The sequence below is a fragment of the Pollicipes pollicipes genome, unplaced genomic scaffold (assembly GCF_011947565.3).
Source record: "Pollicipes pollicipes isolate AB1234 unplaced genomic scaffold, Ppol_2.1 Scaffold_3447;HRSCAF=4054_pilon_pilon_pilon, whole genome shotgun sequence".
Lineage (NCBI taxonomy): Eukaryota > Metazoa > Arthropoda > Thecostraca > Pollicipedomorpha > Pollicipedidae > Pollicipes > Pollicipes pollicipes.
Genome location: NW_023596297.1, coordinates 11,365,134 through 11,386,703, shown reverse-complemented (window position 1 = coordinate 11,386,703; position 21,570 = coordinate 11,365,134). Strand labels below are relative to the sequence as shown.

The 21,570-nt window shown below is 53.9% G+C and overlaps 1 protein-coding gene across 2 annotated transcripts; it reads right to left on the bottom strand.

Annotated features, from left to right (window-relative positions):
* Window positions 1–7,717: 7,717 nt before the first annotated feature.
* Window positions 7,718–21,507, bottom strand: LOC119091348 (nucleobindin-2). 2 transcript variants are annotated; one of them, XM_037214091.1, is made up of 10 exons: window positions 21,408–21,507; window positions 19,415–19,552; window positions 18,497–18,604; window positions 13,370–13,591; window positions 12,728–12,901; window positions 12,371–12,473; window positions 11,450–11,624; window positions 11,009–11,165; window positions 10,360–10,542; window positions 7,718–10,095 (listed from the first exon to the last, which is right to left on the bottom strand). In XM_037214091.1, the coding sequence occupies exons 2-10, from the start codon at window positions 19,544–19,546 to the stop codon at window positions 9,676–9,678; spliced, it is 1,674 nt and encodes a 557-aa protein (XP_037069986.1). In that variant the 5' UTR covers window positions 19,547–19,552; window positions 21,408–21,507; the 3' UTR covers window positions 7,718–9,675. The 2 variants fall into 2 exon arrangements, with proteins under 2 accessions (XP_037069986.1, XP_037069987.1); XM_037214092.1 differs by lacking the exon at window positions 10,360–10,542.
* Between the last annotated feature and the right edge of the window lie 63 nt (window positions 21,508–21,570).

Below are 21,570 nucleotides of genomic sequence, written 5' to 3'. Positions count from 1 at the left end.
CGCCGTCGGCGGTCGGGCAGGCCGTTGTCGGCCGGGTGGCCTGTCCCGGCTGCTGGCCGCGCCCCGCCGGGTCGGGTCACGGGCGGCAGCGGCCGGCACGTGCCGCTCGGCTGCAGTCGGATGCACGACAGCCCGGCGGCGGCACACGGAGCGCGGCACGACCAGCCTCAGCGGCGGGGCCGCACGCCGTCCGCAGTGGTGCACCAGGCCACCTGCGCCGGTGCGCCAGACAGTCGACGATGGCGCGCCAGGCCACCTGCACCAGTGCGCCAGGCCAGTCTGCGTCGGTGCTCCTGGGAAGTCTGCGGTAGTGCTTCATACAGTCTTCGGCAGTGCTCTAGGCAGTGGGCGTAATATTCTCCTCGGAAAGTCTGCGGTAGTGTTCCCGACAGTCTGCGGTGGTGCTCCGGGGCAATCTGTGGTAGTGCTCCAGGCAGTCTGTAATATTCTCCCGGTATGTCTGCGGTAGTGCTCTAGGCAGTCTGCGGTGGTGCTCCTGTGCAGTCTGCGGTAGTGCTCCAGACAGTCTGCAGTGGTGCTCCTGGGCAGTCTGCGGTGGTGCGGCTGCGGGGCGGCTGGATACCTATCCGTGCAGGGCAGTAGTATTGGTGCAAAGCAGTAATTGGCGTGTTTGGTCGTGCGCGATTTAAGTCTCGTCTTCGTTGCCGACGTGAAGGTCTATTCAGCGGGAACAGGATGGAAGTTAATACGAGCCAGGTGGAGTTCATCATTATCATCGTAAGTGAAGCTTGAGTTTATGTTTAAGGCGGCCGGATTCGGCGTTTTCTCGTCTTGTTCTCGGTGGTAAGCTGTGGTTTGTCTGTCATCCCAGGCACGAAATCCTCTTTGCTGTCTGGTTTAGTGCTGCGGACGACATTTCCAATTGCTGTGCGGCTTTAAAAGGGATAGCGAACCTAACGGTGAATCAGGAAGTCTTGCAAAGGCAGGTGTAGTACGTCCAACAGACACCTGCTGTCACGGCACACATTGCGCTTAGCACATGGCGGGGAAAGTAATCAATACATGCTCCAAGATGTAGGAAGGTCCTAGATCCTGTTTATTCGCAGCAGCAGCATTGAGATCGCCTCGCGCCAGGCCCAGTTTATATGGTGGCTCTGTGGGGTGCAGTGTTGCTTCAGCCCAGCGCGTCGGGCGGCACGCCCACCTCGACAGGCGGCGTCCGTCGCTCAGCGGCGCCTCCCTCGGCTGGCTGTCCTCACACCGCCCGCACCGGCCCGGCACCGGCGGGTTGCACGCGGCCGCGCCTCCCCGGCTGGCTGTCCTCACACCGCTCACACCGGTCCTGCACCGGCGTGTCGCGCGCGGTCGCGCCTTCCCCGGCTGGCTGTCCTCACACCGCTCACACCGGCCCTGCAACGGCGGGCCACACGCGGCCACGCCTCCCCCGGCTGGCTGTCCTCACACCGCTCACACCGGCCCTGCACCGGCGGGCCACACGTGGCTGCACCTCCCCGGCTGGCTGTCCTCACACCGCTCACACCGGCCCTGCACCAGCGGGCCACACGCGGCCGCACCTCCCCCGGCTGGCTGTCCTCACACCGTTCACACCGGCCCATTACCCGCTGCACGGACGGGCCGCACGCGGCTGTGCCGCTGATTAGGCACGTTTCGGGTGTGGCGGCCGCGGAGTGATCGTCCGGACAATAGGGGAGGCGTCCGCCAGCTGCTGTGCCCAGACGGACGGCTGGCCGCGGCCATTGTCGGGCCCGCTAACCGCTCGCTGGTGCACAGGAGCCCGGGCCGCCTGGCGGTCATCGTGGCTGTCCATACGCGGCTGGTCATTGATGTGCTGACTGCGCTGTCGTCGTCGCTCTCCGTTGTCATCTCCGCCGTTCCGCTGCCTCTATTTGGACCGTATTGCGCCGAATGGCCGGTGCGTTTACACATTCCGTGGATTGTGAGCACGTACATCGCGCTAAATTGGGATGTCGGGGGAAAGGATGGGAGGGTAAGTCGATAGGATGTGAGGTGTGGGAGAAGGGTGATGTGGCGCCCGCCCGGCGGCTCTGACGCGTCGCTGTGCTTGTCGCAGAGCAAGTTCAGCTCGCTGGCGCTGGCGTTCAAAACGGACCGGATGACCCTGCACGAGCGGCTGGACGTACAGCGCCGCCACCGCGACCAGGCCGAGTACAACCTGGAGCTGGAGGCGCAGCGGTTCAGGGAGCAGCTGCAGGTCAGCGGTCCGCCGTCGTCAGCCGCCCCCAGCCGACCCCGGGTGGTCGCGCCAGCCGGGATGAGCGCGATCATCAGCCAACATTCGCGTCATTGTCCCGCGTGATGGATCAACGGTTGGCCGACCCGCGCATATTGAATTAAGGTTGGGCTCGATACTCATGTAGAGGGACTTGGATTGGACAGACTGCGTGCACCGCTACCCATGTTCTGGCCGGTCGCCGGTGGGTGTGCACTTCTCTGTCGGCGTAGGCGCATGTTGAGCCTTCCGTGGCGTGGCTTCCGCCGGCCCGCTGACAGCGGCGCCGCCTGGCGGCAGGTGCTGACGCAGTCCGACACAGACCGGTCCGACCAGATGAAGTCGCTGCAGCGGCAGCTGGACATCATGAAACAGATATCCCAGCGACTGTCTCGCACGGCCGAGGTGAGGTCCCAGCCCCACCCGCAACACGGGTGTCGTGTCCCTGCCCTCCGGCCTCACGGCAGGCTCTCCTGTTCCCCGAGACGCCCCCCCCCCCCCCTAACATGGGTGCCGTGCCACCTGCCATCCGACCTTACGACAGGCCCTCCTGCTCCACAAGACGTCCGGCCCTGCCCCCAACACAGGGTGTCGTGCTCCCTGCCCTCCGACCTCACGACAGGCTCTCCTGCTCCCCAGCTGTCCGCTTCGCAGAGCTGATGTGTATTAGTAGTCGGTAACAATTGGCCCGGGCGGCTGGTTGGTCCGGTTATAAAAGTATCCGCGGAAAAACAAACCGTGACCCCCTCTGATTACGCTGAGCTCCTTTTTATTGCTTGGTGCTTTTTGTGTGAGAATTCTGCTCGAAGTCAGTTCGACACTGCATTGTTCCGATGTTATGATACCGATTTGACTTCTGACCGGGCGACTGCGTCGGTCATATGGCGCCTGTTCAGATGTAGGACGATGCGCATCGAATAGATCTCGCTCTCCTTTCTTCCACACAGTTCGTCTGAGCCACGCAGGTTAGTCCTCTGGCTTTATTTGTCATGGTCCGGCGTCGCGGTGCGCTGACTGGAGGCATCGTATCATGTTTAAAAGGCTCGTGTGGCCTGGCTGCCCCTGCGACTGACGCCCGGTCCGCTAACACCCCGGCAGGTGCTGGGCGCCGCGCAGCAGGAGCTGCGCGTCTCGCGCGCCGTCGAGGTGATGACTCAGCACGTGGAGAGCCTGCGCCACCTGTACGAGCGCGAGCACGCCGAGCTGGAGGAGGCGCGTCGCGTGCTCGCCACCAACAACATCGCGCTGCATGAGCCGGCGGCGACGGCCAAGGCGGGCCCGGCCGGCCGGCGGCGCGCCTCCATCGCCGTGTTCGCGCCGCGGCCGACAGCGCTGGCGACAGCGGCGGCGCCGGTCACGCCGCCGCCGCCGGCCCTGCTCAGGCGGCGGCGGAACTCGCTCGGCGCTGGCGACGCTGAAGTGTGAGCGCTGGGAATGGGGAGGCCGACCATGCTCTCAACGTAGAACGGCGGAGGCGTGCAGGGTGTGGAGATGGGGCATGGGACGGAAAGGGTTCTCACAAGTTTGTAGATCGGCTGTGAGTGAAGAGACGCCGGTATGTTTGCGGTCTTTTGCCGCTGTCAGCGGCATTGGTTTTGGCGTTTGTTTTGTGAAGGCACTGCCTGCACATGAGCCGTCTCTCCGCCTCTGCAGTGCCTGCTGTTCCCAGCGTGACCCTCTGCCTGTCCGGTTGGCTCCGCACCGAAGCCTCAGAGAGAGCGTGCTGTGCCGGCAGATTCGGCTCTATCAAGGAGGAGAGGGACGAAGAGCGAGACTCGGAGGATCGGCCGAGTCGGGACCGCGACTCGCTGTCCGGCGACCTCGAATCAGAGTCGGCCGAGCCGGACGAACACGACGAGGAGAACGAGGAGGACGAGGATGAGTGAGTACCAATGTTGATAGACTCTGTCCCGCGATCGTGGTCGTGGAATACACAGCAAGTTTCGATCAGTCACTTCCGGTCTTTTTCTGTGCCCGTGTGCTGTCCTTGGAGCCAGTGGTGACTGGTGACTGAGTCTCCAACCCGTGCGTATGCCAGACTGAGGTCTCACGTGGCGGAGGTGGTGCCTGACCTGTGCACCTGTGTGTCCGCCAGACTGAGGTCTCACGTGGAGGAGGTGGTGCCTGATCTATACCCCGTGTGTCCGCCAGACTGAGGTCTCACGTGGCGGAGGTGGTGCCTGAACTGTGCCCCGTGTGTCCGCCAGACTGAGGTCTCACGTGGAGGAGGTGGTGCCTGATCTATACCCCGTGTGTCCGCCAGACTGAGGTCTCACGTGGAGGAGGTGGTGCCTGATCTATACCCCGTGTGTCCGCCAGACTGAGGTCTCACGTGGCGGAGGTGGTGCCTGATCTATACCCCGTGTGTCCGCCAGACTGAGGTCTCACGTGGCGGAGGTGGTGCCTGAACTGTGCCCCGTGTGTCCGCCAGACTGATGTCTCACGTGGCGGAGGTGGTGCCTGATCTATACCCCGTGTGTCCGCCAGACTGAGGTCTCACGTGGCGGAGGTGGTGCCTGACCTGACCCCGTGTGTCCGCCAGACTGAGGTCTCACGTGGCGGAGGTGGTGCCTGATCTATACCCCGTGTGTCCGTCAGACTGAGGTCTCACGTGGAGGAGGTGGTGTCGGATGAGCTGGCGTCGCTGCGGTCCGAGCAGGAGCAGCTGGCGCACGATCTGAAGACGCTGCTCTCCAGACAGCGCGACGCCGTGCTGCACCAGACCACCACCGTCGGGTAACTTAACTAACGTCGGGTAGCCAACGGAGTAAGATTTTCCCAGCTATCCGCCCCCTGCGTAGATAAGACGGTCATGACCATCATGATGTCCGTAATTTGCTGCCGAAGGCAGCCAAAGGCTACGGACTACGTGAAAGTACAGGCTGCGAAAGAATTGCAGCCGTGTGTTGACCCATTTCCATTAGGATTTAAATGCCTCAATTCTGCCGCCTCCTTTCTCTCTCGCAGCTCCCCCCCCCCGCGATGTTTTCGGACGCCAGCCAGTGTTTGATGGCCCATGTTCCGGCCGCAGGAAGCTGCTGTGGGACGTGGCGCGCGCGTGGCCCTACTCCCGCGAGCAGACGGTGGCGCGCGCGCGCTACTGCGTAGGTGGCCTGTTCCTGCTGCTGGCGGTGGTAGTGCTGCTGGTGCCGCCGGCGCACACCAGCTGCGACAGCGACCGGCGCGCCTGGCACTCCTGGTCAGAGGTCAGTGACGTCGGCGAGCCGACGGCCACCAGGACACGGGTGTCGGCCGGGGGCCGCCCGGACAAGTCGATATCAGAGACGCCTGAACACTTTCGGCCAGGGGCAGCCATTGATGCTCCGATCCGGAGTCCGTCAGGCACTTCTGAACCTTTGAAAAGGGACCTTTGTTGATCTCGATATGATAAATAAAGGCCGCCAGTTCCTAGTTTTTCCGCTTATGAGTTCAAAAAATGTTAACTTGAGTTAACGATCTTAAGTACACGGGGAAGTGCTGGTTGAACGGCGTTACAGTGCTGAATAGCTGTGATATTTGCGGCACGTAATATGTTGTACTTTGCTCATCATATCATTTACAGTGATATCGTTATACCATTAAGTAATTTATTACTGGATGTACGCAGTTGTGCACCAACTATCGGTGCTCCACTTCTTAACATGCCTACCCCAGCTGCTGTACCCGCACGTGTCGCTGTACTGTGACGGATGCTTGTGTGTTCCCTAGCTCCTGTACCCGCACGCGTTGCTGCACCGTGTCTGATGGTTGTATGTCCCCCAGCCGCTGTACCCGCACGTGCCGCTGCACTGTGCCTTATACCTGTGTGTTCCCCAGCTGCTGTACCCGCACGTGTCGCTGCACCACGTCAGCCGACCACCGTTGTGATACCTCCGCGGGGCGGTCGTCGGTGACAGGTCGGCCGGCCGCCGCGGCCCGCCCGCCAGAACCCCGTCCGGGAGTGCCTTCTCACCGCAGCTGTGCTTTGCGTGTGTCTTATCATTGATTAACATGTTCTCGTGCGTTGTATTGTGTTATGTGGTTCTTCATAAATAGCAATAAATGGATGCTGATGGTGACGTGATTTTCCTGCGCGCGTGTCACCTACAATTTATGTCGCGAAGCCCGGGGGGTATCATTTATGATATGCTTGCGAGCTGCGAAAACTGTGATCCTGACAAGAACGTTTAGGACGGTCTGAAAACAACGGCTTAGAATTCATTCAAATGTGGTTTCGAAGCGGTCTAGGACTGAAGAATGTCCGCCTCGCGCAGGAGGAAGAAACAAAGGCACATGTTATAACCAGTTGCTGGAATCCACGATCATCTTTTTTGGAATTATTTGGGCGCTGGCCATAGACCGTCAAAATACAACAAATAAGTGCAGCGGTTATGTTCATAGGACCTCAAGAAAGAAGTGCATCGTATATAGATATATACGATGCACTTCATAGATGCACTATATAGATATATGCGATGCATATATTATAGATATCCGGCAACGGGCGGTCTAGGTACTCCGATGCCGTCGGCCCGCCCTTCAGACGCAGCCTAAGCTTTCAACGTGGAAGTGGGCGGGCGCTGCCTAAACACGGCCGACCGGGACGGACTGGTTCTGAGCACCTGAGGGAGACCGGGTGCTTAGTCGTCTCCCGGGTCTGCTCAGTGCTCAGTCGTCTCCCGGGTTTGCTCAGTGCTCAGTCGTCTCCCGGGTCTGCTCAGTGCTCAGTCGTCTCCCGGTTTGCTCAGTGCTCAGATCGTCTCCCGGGTCTGCTCAGTGCTCAGTCGTCTCCCGGGTTTGCTCAGTGCTCAGTCGTCTCCCGGGTCTGCTCAGTGCTCAGTCGTCTCCCGGGTCTGCTCAGTGCTCAGTCGTCTCCCGGGTCTGCTCAGTGCTCAGCTCGTTCTCCCGGGTCTGCTCAGTTGCTCAGTCGTTCCCCCGGGTCTGCTCAGTGCTCAGTCGTCTCCCGGGTCTGCTCAGTGCTCAGCCGTCTCCCGGGTCTGCCTGTTCAGTGTTAAGCAGTCTCCCGGGCCTGCTCGTCAGCCGTCTCCCGGACTTGTTCAGTGCTCAGCAGTCTTCCGAGCCTGTTTCTCAGCCGTCTCCCGGGCATGCTCAGGGCTCAGCTGTCTTTCGTTTCGACCCCGCCCCTTAGTCGCGGTCACCCACCACCGGCAAACGTAAAGCGGGTTTGTGGCGGTTTCCATTCATCTTTCGAGATGATAACTTCCGTAGGAGGTTCAGTTTGCCACCTGGGTCTCGAACCCCATCGTTCTGTGGTCTCCGCCATGCCTCAGTCGCTGGCGGAGAAGCCAAGGTCCAGTTAGTCGTCTCTCCCCACATAACACCGCGGCCGCGAAGGCTAAGGAATGCACATCACGCGTGTGACTCCGCTTCCTGTTTTTGTTCTGGCATATCGGAGCGTAGTCGACAGGAGATCGTACTCTCGTCTAGCGCTGCGAAATACGACGCAACCAACGGTGCTGGCTGGGGATGAACGGATCTGTAAACGTATTTCGTGCAGACATAGGCACCAATGAAAATATGTATTGCCCCATGCTATAAAAATAGACAACGTGTTTCACTGAATGGTAGCTGGCCTCACGTAGGTAATTCTGGCTTCTTCCTGCTACACACACTAGATGGCACAAACCCCAGCCGGAAGTAACAAACCGCGGACAGCGCATCAGAAGGGAGCCACCACAAACCCCGCTGGTGCGAAAGGAACCAAGCCTGATGGAGCGTGGAGACCCGCGACTAGTGACTACAAAGCCGATAACCGTGCTGCCAAAGGCCGCCTCCCGAAAAACGTAGAACGCACCCGCCCTCATCAGCCTTCCCAGTTACCGTTTCTGGTATAAGACGACAAATATTATGCAGTTATCTTTTCATTCTTAAGCCTCAGCAGAACAAGAATGCCAAAATATCGCAATTTTTGCACAGTTTTGTTCAGCTGACTCCACCGTAGTGCTATGGCCGAGTGCTCCCAAATTTGGAAGGACCACCTGCAAGTGCTGTCTCATTAGAAGGTACCGCTATCTCCCAATAAGGTCCCAGGTCGGGGCAAAATAACACAGAATTATTGCCTTTCACTGCAAAGCGAACGACCAGCGAGACGGAAGATGGCAAAATGGAGCGTATTTAATGCACAGAGGATAAAAACATTCGTTTAAATAAGCCACCCTTTTACGTGAAACACGCCTTTACGTATTGCGTGAATACATAAACGCACATCGATGAAATATAATACTCTAATGCCCATTTGGGCGGACTAAACGCGGGTGCACATTGTCCTAGCAGACGTGGTTAAGCCATTCTGCCTCGTCATCCGTTTCCAAATTTTTACCAGTACATTCGCCGACGTTTCCGAAAAGAAGTGGTTAACACGAGAGCCATCCAATGCATATCACGAGTGATTACAGAGAACATTAGCACAGCTGTCCTCAGGTGACCACGTTGAAATTCAACAAATAGACTTCATTGAATACAGCGCGGCCTGTCTCCAAGCATATCGTAACAGCTCGTCAATATCACACTCGAAGCCCAACATCGTGGGAAGTTGTGTAATGCATTCACTGCACAGGCGGGAGACAGCGGGATGGGGGGAGGGGGCGCATCTGCTTTTGTACGTCTATGCTCACTTCATATCTCCTCCACAGCAATAAAACTTGGGATCAACAGTTATCACAGACAAACGGGAGATTCAGCATAAATATCAAGCGTTTACCACTAAGCCTATTCTGATGAGGAACCCAAAAAGAATTGTTCAAATTATTCATTCACTCACTAAGCGATTCGAAGCGATTTCACAGCGATTCCGAACTATCACTAAACTTTTTAAGATAGCAGACTGTTCGACTGCGCTTCTACGGAATCAACGACTGCAAATCGAGCGAGTCGACATCGCAGTGGCCCTCACTCAGGGAGCACCACCTCAAATTTCGCTTACTCCGATTTTGAACTCTACGTGTTCGCCGACTCTTAAGTAGATTACCATTGATTTCATCTAGCTGCCAATACCTTGGAATGCAGGCAGGTGTGTTTTTACACACAAGCCGAAGTAATATATAAAGCACTGCAAGAACATTTTGCTGCAAGTCATGTTCCTTTCCAACTGATTCGTTTCTGGTGCAGTCCATACCCCAGGAACAAGTGTGGCTTTAATACAGTAAAATGGTAAGTTGCTGGTTTCACCGTCATCCCTTTAATTTGGTTCAGGGATAAACTCCTAATCTGGTTGAATGGAAAGCACAACCCCGATAAGCAAAAAGGAAGCAAAGGCATCGCCCCAATACGCAAAACAACGAAATGATGATTCGGCACGAAAACAATGGTGAATGCACGCAACACACAAAAATGGAGAGATGTTTGCTTTGTCGATCTGACAAAATGGTCTGTTCACAGCTGGCGTGCATTGTGCAATCATTTTGCGCGGTTCGTTCGCATTGCGTGGTGTCCCCCGGCTAAACAAGACAGTCGCACCAGGCCGGTCAGTGCTGGCCCTGTACAGGGATCTGGTTTGCCTGGCCGTGCGGCTGCTGCTGGATGGGAGCTTGCTGTTGCTGAACAGGAGCGGGTTGTTGGGCAGGTACCGCCTGCTGCTGTTGGACAGGGACCTGCTGCTGTTGGACAGGGACCTGCTGTTGTTGGACAGGGACCTGCTGTTGTTGGACAGGGACCTGCTGCTGGTAAACAGGGGCCTGCTGCTGTTGTGCGGGGATTTGCTGTTGTTGTGCGGGAATTTGCTGCTGTTGCACAGGGATTTGCTGCTGTTGCTGCTGGCCAGCGACTTGCTGCTGCTGCTGCTGCTGCTGCATAGGGAGGTTCAGCTGCACCTGGCCAGCGGCCGGTGCGTGCTGGCTGAGCGGCAGCTGCTGCTGGTCCGGGTGCAAGCCCTGCCCGCCTGGCGGCTGAAAACACAAACCCACGTCTCACCTCTCCCACACGGACAATGTTAAAGGCGGCAGAGCCCTTTGGCATGTGATGGAGATGAATGACCACGGTCGTAGAAAAAAACATGGCACGGTTAAAACGATGGAACAGCGGCACTAATTATCACAGCAAAGCAGAGGCACGACAGGATGGTGCAACGAGACACCGGGACGCTTGTCCAAAAGATGGCGCCTTCGAACAGCTCCACGGGGCTCCATCCCAGCTGATTGCCCGTCACTTACCGGAACGTATTGGGGCTGAACGGCGGGCTGGTACGGCGCCTGGCCGTAGCCACCGTACCCGTTGGCAGGGCCGTACCCGTTGGCAGGGTCGTATCCATAGGCAGGGCCGCGCTCGGGGCCGCGGTACCCGTACCCCGCTCCCGGGTGCCCGTACCCGGGCGCGCCGAAACCTGGGCCCGGTAGCTGCAGGACGTCCGGACCCGTCACTGCACAGGCCCGCACGGGCCACCATGCAAGCCCAGAAACCCAGGGGCTCAAGCCGGCAGGCTGGTGACAAGACGCTGTTCGAATACAGCACCACTAGCGCACCGCACCGAGGTGACATGCGGGGCGGGAGTCGTCCTGCCAGCTGGCGGACGGCCCGAAAGCAGAGTGCAGTGCACGCCTGGCCTGCTGTCCGGACTACAAGTCCCGTTGGACTCGAGACAGCGTCTGCTGCTCGTGCCCCAGCCTGACCGCTCTCCGCTGCAGCCGCGTCGCTGGTGACGGTGACCCTCAGTAGGCCACGCCATCAGCGCGTCAAACAAGCAGGCCGCGACAAACCAAGGGCTCAAACCTCACGCAAGGCGCAAACGACCGAAGTACAGCCGAGCACTACCAAACCAAACCAAGTGTCGAAGCGTCCCCCACACGGCGCCTGGCGTCTCACCAGTCCGGCCTCTATGTGCTGCTGGATCTCCTCCATGCGGTGGCGCGAGAAGTCGTCGTACTCCTGCTGGTCGTACACCTCCCGGTCGGGGATGCCCTGCCAGCCCTGGTCGTGCTTGTAGTCGTCGTGCTGCGAGCTAGCCAGGAACTCCTTCAGGCTGGGGGCGAACGGCGCGGACAGGCGACCGTCAGAGACAGCTGGCTCGCTTCTAATACACGGGGGTATAACCTTAATGGTTTAATGAGCGGTGTCTGTACGTTCAGATTCAACGTGTTGTGTTCACTTTTCCACGCTATGAGATAACAAGCGGACGACTTCAGACTCAGTGTGTTGTGTCCACTTTCCACGCATGTGATAAGCGGACAAGCTCAGATCCAGGGTGTTGTGTTCACTTCTCCACGCCACGTGATGAGCCGTGCCCCGAGTCGCAGGCCCACCCACCTGATGAGACCGTCCTGGTCCGTGTCCACCTCGGCGTAAGTGCTCTCCCGCATCTCGTTCATCTCCTCCTCGCGCTCGCGCGGGTCGTAGTCGGAGCCGTTGTACAGCTTGTCCAGCTCCGTTTTGAACAGCGCCATGACCTCGGTCGGGTCCAGCTCCTCGTTACCGTCGACGTCTGGCAAAGTGACCGTCAAAAGATGCTTTACACAGCACTTTACATTCGGTTTCATCCCATCATCGTATCGCACGGCCAACCCCATGTCACAGAGTTTCGTCACAGGCGACGAGCGTAAAGTGCAAGCGAGTACCGGCGCCACAGCCAGGCGTCAAACATCTCTATTCCAAACGGAGCGCTGTTCGCCTTCAGCTCTGGCACACGCTCCCTCCGATCGAACCGTGCCAGCGCAACACTGGACTAGGCCAGCTCGCGACAGGTGGCCGTCGAGGATGTCAGGTGAGGAGTGCGGGGAGGGTGGCCGCCCCGGCATCGCGGGGAAGGTAGTCAGGTCCGGAGGCGAATACAAGCTGCGGACGGGGGGGGGGGGGGGGCAATGCATACCACCCTCAAGTAAGGGCGTTGAAAAAAATACCTAAGGACAGTGACTAAAAATACATAAGAACACCAAAAAAGGGAAAACCGTCTGAGACCCTTCTGAGAGCTGTTGAAAAACTGACCACCAGAGACCTTCGACGATGGGCCAAACGTGTGGCCTGACAAAAAAAAACTGACAAGCCGCCGCACGAGGTGCATTCCAGCGTCATACACTGACGATAGACACCTACGATCGGTGGTGCAAACTGAGATGAATAACGCAACTCCGATAGTTGGCTAATGTTAGGGGTAATGACCACACAAAGACAGCTGAAAGCAGCACATCACAACACTACACGACTGCTCCGCTGGCGCCGGCGCCTTCTCACCGTGCATGCGGAAGAATGTTTCGGGATCGAAGCTGTCCTTGTCCATGTGGTCCTGTTCCTCCCACACCTCCTCCAGCTGGTCCTCACTCAGCGGATGGTGAACCTGGGTGGAGATGCCGGAACTTCCGAATGAAAAGAATCGCGCGCTGGATACCCAACACAGGGAACTGAGGCCGGCACAGGCCTTCAGGCTACAGCGCGTCCTACGGCAGTTGCTGGCCTTCGGGTCGTTTTTTCACACCAATATGTATCAGTTGTCTTTCGTAACGTCAGGCTAGGACTCACAGCAAAACATATCTGACATATTTAAGTATGCAATTCATTCTGCTGAACGAGTCTCATGGATATCTCATTTACCTTTGCGTGCTCTTTTCCCTTTTTCTTGTGCTCTTCATGCTTTGCCTGTGCTTCTTTCTTATGCTCCTCATCCATCTTCTTGAGACCCTCTTTATATTCGAACTCCTTTTCCATCTCATATTTCTTAAAATCATCCCGTCTCTCCTTGTCTAATTCGGCCAAGTCGTGGGAGGTCTGCAAAGGAAGTGACGCGCTCAGAGGTACCCGACTTGTCCAACATTCACAAGGGAGCACGTATTTCAAAAGTATGTAATTCGGGCTGTCTGTTGTAATCCAGACGCTATATTCATTGCTTCTCTCACTTAAAATGCAGCATCAACGGAGATGTGGAAATTCGACGATGTGAACGAAACATGTTCTGAACACTACGGGTGTGCGCAGCCTCAGCAAGTCGGTGAAAGTCACGATCCCCGCCGGTCCGCAATCAGCCTCCTGATCGCGACCCCACCCAACACGCCGTTCTACACAAGTCAAGCAGGTCCCGAGCCCTCCCGGTCCGGCACGGTCCTTCGTGCTCCTCAATGTCAGTGCAATGGCATGCCCTTCTATATCAGCCTCCGCCGCCCCTCGTCAGCGGTCACCGTTAACCCCCCCCCCCCCGCCCCGACCCACGACCCCCTGAGCCCGGCGGCGACCTCTGACCTTGCGCACGAGCCGGCGCAGGTCCTCCTCACGGAAGGTGTGCGGGTTGCGGTGGTCGAGATGGAGCGGCTCCTTGATGGCCTCGCGGTCGAGGCCGTTCGAGAGCTCGAACGCCTCGGTGGCCTTCTGTCGCAGCCGGCTCAGCTCGATCCGCTTCAGCTCGTCCAGCTTCGAGCGGATGGACGGGTCCACCACGTGCAGCCGGTCGGCTACCTGGCCGGACTGCCGGCGCGCGGGGGCGAGTTGGTACCCGGCCTACGTTTGATCACGCGTCAAACTGCGGGGGAGGACGATGGTGCGGGCGCTGATGCCCGGGTAGTGACAGGGGATGCCGGCTGTTGATCTGTTGAGGTGCGGTGAGGTGCGGTGCAAAGTGCGGAAACATTCTGGTGTAAAGGACCAGAGTGCTACACAAGCATGCGCCGAAACAAAGGCTAGGACCGGGGCAGGGCAGAATGCTAATGTTGGGGCCGGTTGTGCAGGTTGGTGTAAGGCGTGAAACATGGTCCGAAGCTGGTGCAAGGTCGAAGGATGGCATGTATACGGGCACTGGTATCGGGGCTGAGGCCAGCATGAAGGCAGGGACCGGGGCTGGCACCTGGTGACGGGGTGGGTGTGGGGAACCAGACACAAATGCAGGGACCGGGGCTGGCACCTGATGACGGGGTGGGTGTGGGGCACCAGGCGGCTGCCGACACGTGCTGCTGTCAGGATGCAGACCACCCTGACACGTGTGGAGGTCACAGCTGGCCCACCGGGGCTGCGAGCGTCGGCGCAACACGCGGGGTGCTGCTTTTTTAGAGACGGGTCGTTGCAGAAATCCGAGGCGATGGCACAGAATGGTGACACGTCACAAATATGCATAGGAGCCGAGCCACGCCAGAAACACTGAGCACGCACGAGAGTTGGTGGCCTTGGCTGAACATATGATGCTGTTATCGGTAGCGCGATGCTAGCGATGGACCAGGACGCATCAAGCGAGCTTAACAAATTTAAAAGGTAATGTTATGACGCACGACTGACGCACAGGTATGAATTAAACGGAGTTAGACACAACGATATGGTCCATCTCTCGGTCATACTCTGAACCCTCACGCTGCGATCATGCAATTACATGCCAACAGGGGCCGCAACACGGGTGTCGATTTGTATTGATTTGTCTTTTGGGTGGGTCACTGCCCTCCCCCCCCCCCCCGTGTCTAATTTGTCACCACCGTCCACCCCCAACGGTGGGTTTCGCCCTCTAACCTTTTGAAGCCTTAGGGCAAGGTAGACATTGAAAATGGGACTCAAAATTTTGTTAAATTTAAGCGAGGTTTTTTCTAATTGTTTCGCGGCTAGAGGGAACAGAGCAAATTAAAGTGGCAAATGTATGTTCAGTTGAGCGCAGCTGACTGAGCTGGCCACGCTTTTCAAGCTCCGCAGCATGTACCGTGTTAACTTGAGTATTTTCTGATTTCCTGCAAGTTAAGTGTAATTTATAATACACTTACCATGCTTTGTGGGCTTTGGTCTAGTTCTGTGCAATTTTGCCTGAGCGTTTTGGCGCCATTTAGCGACGTTTCCAGTTCCACAGACTGCAGCAAGCTGGGTTATTTTACCACGACGTCTTACCGAAACGCGAAACAAACCGGTAAAATATCAACACCCAAAAACTTTCATCAACAAAAACAAGGCGGTTACAAAGACCTGACGATCTACACCAACCGACTAAACCAAAGCGGTAATTTCCAACAATGATCACCAAAAACAACACAAACCATGCCTTACATGACTAACGTGAGTGCTGCGTTGCAACATGCGCCCTGCCTCGCGGCTATCAGCCGGGGATTTCCATGGCAGCCACCAGATTACTCTAGGGAAGGTATGAGTCAATGAAGGGCCTCCTGCGTCAATCAGGAGCCACGGTGCCCAACAGGGACCCCGCATTGTCGAAGAGCCCAGAGCCGGCCTAGAACAGTGCTAGCGAGGGCCCGGAGAGGGCACCGAAAGGCCTCTTGGTAGAGGTGATCAAGTCCCCGATTAGAAACGAAGTGCTGGCTGTAGGTCACATTCAGGACTCCGGCCCGCAGAACCGATGTCTCAGACATCAGTCAGAGGGTCCGTTGCTCCGACTGGGAGCAAGAGACCCGCGACATCGCGGGTCTCTACTTCGGCCAAAGACCATTAGGACCAAACAGTCGGCCTCGATAGGCCCGATCAAGATGGTATCAAAATGAAAACGGCCAACACAAACAATGATGTCCATCTTTGTCCAAACTTAACATGTGAAGCAAACTGCACACAAGAGCATCAACGGGATGGCAGGTATTGCAGTTTCCATCAAACCAAGGAGCGTTGGCCGCTGCAACTAACACGTGGCGGCGCGCGCGTGGCGCGCGAAAACAGCCTTCGTAAAAAATGGTTGTGAAAGTCTTTCGAAGTCAGTTCCTGTCATTCAAAAAATTAGAATGGCTGTGTTATTCACCTGTGCAGTTTTGAGGTCGTCCTCTGAACAGGAAAGTAACAACAGCGGCACGCAAATGGAGATTACACCTCTGCTTGTCTTGTTTCAGCATCGAATTCCAGCACAGGTGCACAGGTTAGCCGCGCTGTGAATGCTGGTCCATTCCTATTATAAACATAAAAATGGTACAGATGAAAAATGTTTTCGGATTTCGTCCTACGCGCACGCATTGATATCTTAACTCGTTCAAAAATATTTCTTTCAGAAACGTTATCGTTTTTGTCCGTCCGCAGGCCGCCGCCAAATGTTAGCCACGGGGCAGACACTACGCGAGCTATGGAGACTGCAACGCAACCGTTGCCAAGACTGCTCCCATGCGTGGGTGAGCTCATTGAGCACCGCTTATGCGTACGCAAGCATAATCACGTAGTCACTGAAGAGCTAGCTCAATTAGCAACCCTGCTATAATCACCCTACCTTGCGTACGGCATTGGCACGACGGGCGCTTTATTTGCAACACATCTGAACTGGAGCGGGCGAGACCCGCTTTCTGTTCAGAGGCACAACAGCTTTAAACAGTGTCCCATAAAAGTACAGCGGGCTCGCAATGCACGTTATTGAAACGAAGGGGGAAACAACATTCTGAACAGGGGGGCGTCTGCCTTAGCGTTATTTCGGAAAAGGTTGAAAAACATCCTCTAAAACAATGTATGGAGGAATGCTGATGTTTTGTTTTACTTAACTGAGATGCACAATTTTTTGTTCCATGTAATTCAGGTATTTGGAGAACCGGAGAGAAAAAAGGTTGCGATAGCCATAGACACTGTTGACACTACTCTCGTGAATACATAAATGAATACGCAAAAAATTACCTGACCACTTAACGGCAAATGTGCTAATATTTTACCTTTTGGTATGCATGAGAAAGGTGCAACTGTACCACTTCAGCTTCATAGAACAAGTGCATTTTTTACACAGAGTTGATGCAAGCTGCCAGATTTTCCCGTTTTCTTGCTGTAACTATGCACAGTAGCTTTAACAGACTTATAGTAAGTGTAGAATATATATATATATATATATATATATATATATATATATATATATATTAGATACACATCATATTATATATATTCCTAATGCATAAGCAGAGCATAAGTGGACGAAATCTGCTGTTTTTCGTCCCCATACCCTCATGACGACCTCCACGACTGCCTCTCCCCCCTCCCCAATCATTTTGAGAATTCGACACCCACGGCTGTAAGCGTTACCGTATTACCACAAAACAGCTCTCGTCGCAAGTTAAATGGCAATCCCAATGCACACACGTGCTAAGCACATATCCGACAGCGGCTGACGGGGTCAAAGGATAAAGTTCAAAGCCAACTGCGTACCGCCGCAATGCCATTTCAAATGTCACGTTAAATTTCGCCGTTGCAGACAAAGCTGCCTCGGACCGCTCTGTGCTCAGAGTGAAAATGATCGCCCACGCAGAGCCTCTGATAATTTCAACCTGACACAGCAGTTTAAAGCCAAATGCACAAAAAAGCACAAAGTGTGAATGCCTCACAAAAAGAGGCTGCGGCAGCGTCCCACGAAAAGCACGGTGACGCAATGACATAGGTGATAAGAGCGGAGGAAATCCTTAACATGTACGGACAGGATATTCAATCCATCTTTGGCACTCTCTAAACATTGTGTTGCCTCCATCACCCGACTGATCTGCATTAACGCACACGTGTAACGTGAAACTGACACTGTTAAATTCGGGATGCTCATCTTGCGGATTCAACACAGACGCAAGGTTGCGTCCGCCGGCCGGCCAGATGTTCACGAACGCGCTCTGTTCGCGAACGCAAATACGTTATATCTTGACTGGCTAAGAGACAAGATCATTTCATGTTCACAGTAGCTTTGATTTTTCAGACATCCAGAAGGTCGGTTTTAATTGTGCCAGATTTCCGCATCATTTCACGCGCTGTCAGTGGAGAAGCAGATAAGAGAGAAACATCTGCACTTTGGGGAACTGTAGACAACTGGACCACCACGAGTGAAATCGCTCGCTAGTAAGCACTTTGTCTGAATGATGGCTGACCCAGTGGAGGTTGAGAAGAGGCAGAGCAGCGGCTCCCAGCCAGCCGCCGTTGCTGAGATATGATTGAAGCGCGCTCATGCTCGTCTGACTCCGTTTAGGAAGACCGGCAGTGTGCAGAGGTCTTTGCCATGCGTTTTCTTGTCATGCCATGTTTAAGTTGCTAGTCGTCGCTTCACTAGGGCTCAGCTCAGTAGCTTGACTGGCCACTTGGGCATTCCAGTGACTGTAGGGTACGCAGGTGATGCGCACAGTGAAATCAATGCCTTTATATCTGCAGAAACGAGTGAAATAAGACGCCGCAGACAGTAAGAACATGACAGCAATCACACAACACGGCCCCAAACAGGATAATATTTATCGTCGATTTACTGAAAGGTTTCCTGTTTGTTAATTATTTGTGATCAGTTCATGTTTGTTTGCTTCTTGCGCGGATTCGGTCGCCGGCTGAACAGCTAGGTCTTTCGTGCTCAGTCTGTAATCGAAACTGACAGACGACCAGCCTGGCACAAAATCATTTCCTGAAAATGATGTATCAAGTGTGACATAAACATGAAGGGCCTAGGTCGGTTGGCCTCCGGGTATGACTTACCTTGACCTCTGTTTCGGTTGCATTGTCAAGTATTGTCTTAAATTGAGAGTCTTGTTCCAAAAGTTTTACAACTTCTTCGAGGTAATTTCTGTACTCCAAACCCAATGTCTGCAAATAATACAAAACACTTCATCACAAACTATGAGAGTTTGGTAGCATACGGCTGAAACTGAACATGAAACAGCATAGCAACAGTACAGTACATGGGCCAGGTTGTTGAGTTATCAGTGTCTGAGCACTGGGCACTGCACGACAATAATGCGACAGAGAATAGTGTTGTCCACATGTCTACAGCTGCTTCAAGGATAGCGGGATGCTCTGAAAATAGCATCTGTCATGGTAGTTCATATAAGCATGCTACAGCGTATTTTTAACGCTATCTGGCCAACAAATAAGGTGTGACATGCGTACGTGCATAACCCCCACTCAGCATTTCGTTGGGTCAGGCATTGCCCATACGATGAGCCCATGGACATTTCGGACTAGTTTCAGTGTGCACATAGGTATGTAAGGAGCCGTCCATAATTTCCGTTACGCATTGTTTGTCATTCTCAGTCATTTCCTTGGTTACGCACTGGTTGTGCTGAGTGAAAAACCCTCCGCTGGTTATGCTAAGTTAAGCGTAACATCCTAAAGTATGTAACGTCCGTTTGACCTCTAATCGAGCTAAAGGTGCGAAACGGGGGCGGGCGTGTTGATTGTCATAAGCGGAAGCCAACAGCATCCGGCTTTATCGCTTTAAGACATTTTCGCCCCTCTCCTTGTTACGCTTTGGTTACGTCTCATCAAACCGTGCAAGGCAGTGAGGCAAGTTATGAACACCCGGTAACCTTTAGCCGGATTAACTGCGTGACTGACGACTTACAGGCCAAAGCATCAATAACATAGTGCGGCGACAACTTTAGAACTATAACTTACTTCTGAATTCATATTGATGTCTTCTTCTTCGTCGGAATGCTGTTTAGGATTTGATTCACGTCTTGGAGGAGGAGCGAACACGCCAAAAATCAACGCCAGAAGACACGCAAAAAGCAGCCAATGATTTTCCATGTTGGGCTGTAACAGAAAATGATGCATTGCTTTTCACATAATTTGACACAGAAAACCACTCCAGTTCACACAGAATCCCATTAGTACATGCTATAAGATAACTAATATACCAAAAACACAGATATATACTATAGATATGTAGCACAGATAATTATGATGCAAAAACACAGCCCACAGGAACCCATTAGCTGTCTACATGAATTTTGTCATAACAAGGTGAATAAAGCTGGATGAGAAATGCATGACATCAGTTGCCTGTTGTGTCCTTGTTCTGTCTGCATTATCCTAACATAAATTCATGTACATCAATTGTGCCTGTTTGTAACATCAATCTTATCTCATACTTCACTCTGTTGTTTTAAAAGGCATGTCTGGTACTCAAAGCACACAAACCCTATCAGCATAGCCAAGGGAAGAAGGTAGCAGAAGGCTGCCTGGCATTCCAGGGTTCCAGGTCATAAGAGGTTCACAAACAAATAGGAACAAAGGCAAGACTACAATAAAGACATTGACAGTGCATAGCAGGGATATACAGTTAACACAACAGTAACCAATATATCTGTTGTTCCAAAGGTCAAATGTCTGGAATGATAGGCCATTAAGCTGAGGGCAATACATGGTTCTAAGTCCCATCATACTCTACCATGCATCCCTGACACCCTACCTTAGCAAACCCTGAATTATGAGATCAGGTAGAATTGTTGTCCTCACCTGATTGAGATCAATCAAATGATAAGAGTAGGACACACTTGAGACATACTGGTACCATCTTCTGGGAGCAAACCTCTGGGTTGCACATGATGTGATACAAGGCTGACTGTGGCACACATCCTCATCATGTACCATGGCTTTAGACTACTGGGTACAGATGTAAAATATTTTACCCAGATCAACCTAAAACAATTGTTAGGGAAAAATTTACCCAAAGACCTGTTTTAGAGAACCTTAGCTTTTCTTGGCCATACTGACTTGTCCTTAAACTTTAAATGCTTATTCTAGGAAGATCCCTGCAATTTTGAGCCAATGCCATGCAGTGCTTGATGGATGAACTCTGAATCATTGTGGGAGCCTAATCCATTGCAATGTGTATAATTTTGGCAAAACTCTAAGGTATTATTATACTACAATGTTGATTCTAACTACTGCTCCTTCCTCCCTCCCCACATCAACCAGCCTTTCATGAAGCTGCTGCTAGGATACCACCATTGGCTATCCTTCTGAAGGGTGAATCTGAAGACAGGTGTTCTAACCAACTGAGCTACCAGGATGGACAATGAAAATGTTTGCAATTACAGACAAGTGTGAATATGATGTGCTACAGGCAAGTCGATTCCATACATTAATAGCCTGTGTACACACATGCACAGCAAAATGCATATTTGTCTGGAGTTTGACAACATCAGCCATGGAATAAAAGTATGGATACTAAGGAAAGCTTGAAGGAGTGCGTCCATTATATTTCTGTGAACAGATTTATTATTGGCTAACATTCTATGTTAGTTTGCATCACTATGAATACAAGAAAACAGGCAAGGTGAGAAAAAATACTTACATCCTGGAACCATCACAAATTGTTCTCCACTGTAGGATGTGAGCGCCATCACACTGTGCCAATTTCTGTGTTGTGCTCGTTTTTCCATGGCATGTTGTGCACAAATGGATACAGGATAAGATTCAATCACGCGAAGTGAGGAGGCTTACGGACCATATGTTTCTCACAAGCCCCGGCGTAATCGTGGAAATAACCGAAGACGGCAGCAATACCCACCATAATGAAGCCAGAATAGGTCAATAAATGAAAAATAGCAAGACCAATCAAAACGAGAGAAACGCCAAGCGTATCCCCGTCGCCACTACCTACCTGAGTGGTCACCTCTCTTGGGCCGCAGCGACGGAACGCGCCTACCGACTAAATGCTACACGCGTGAATGTCATTGCAGCGTGAGCAGTGCCTCGTCAACATACCAGCTGATCGCAGCATTCTGATGCCATATAAAGTAATACTTCACAAGAAACGACATATA

Excerpts from the sequence above, each read along its gene's own strand:
- LOC119091348 (XM_037214091.1), bottom strand. The coding sequence starts at position 19,546 with ATGGAAAATCATTGGCTGCTTTTTGCGTGTCTTCTGGCGTTGATTTTT. Across the intron at positions 18,605-19,414 it reads ACATCAATATGAATTCAGAA|ACATTGGGTTTGGAGTACAG; the intron begins GTAAGTTATAGT and ends TATTATTTGCAG. Across the intron at positions 12,902-13,369 it reads TGCGCCGGCTCGTGCGCAAG|ACCTCCCACGACTTGGCCGA; the intron begins GTCAGAGGTCGC and ends CTTCCTTTGCAG.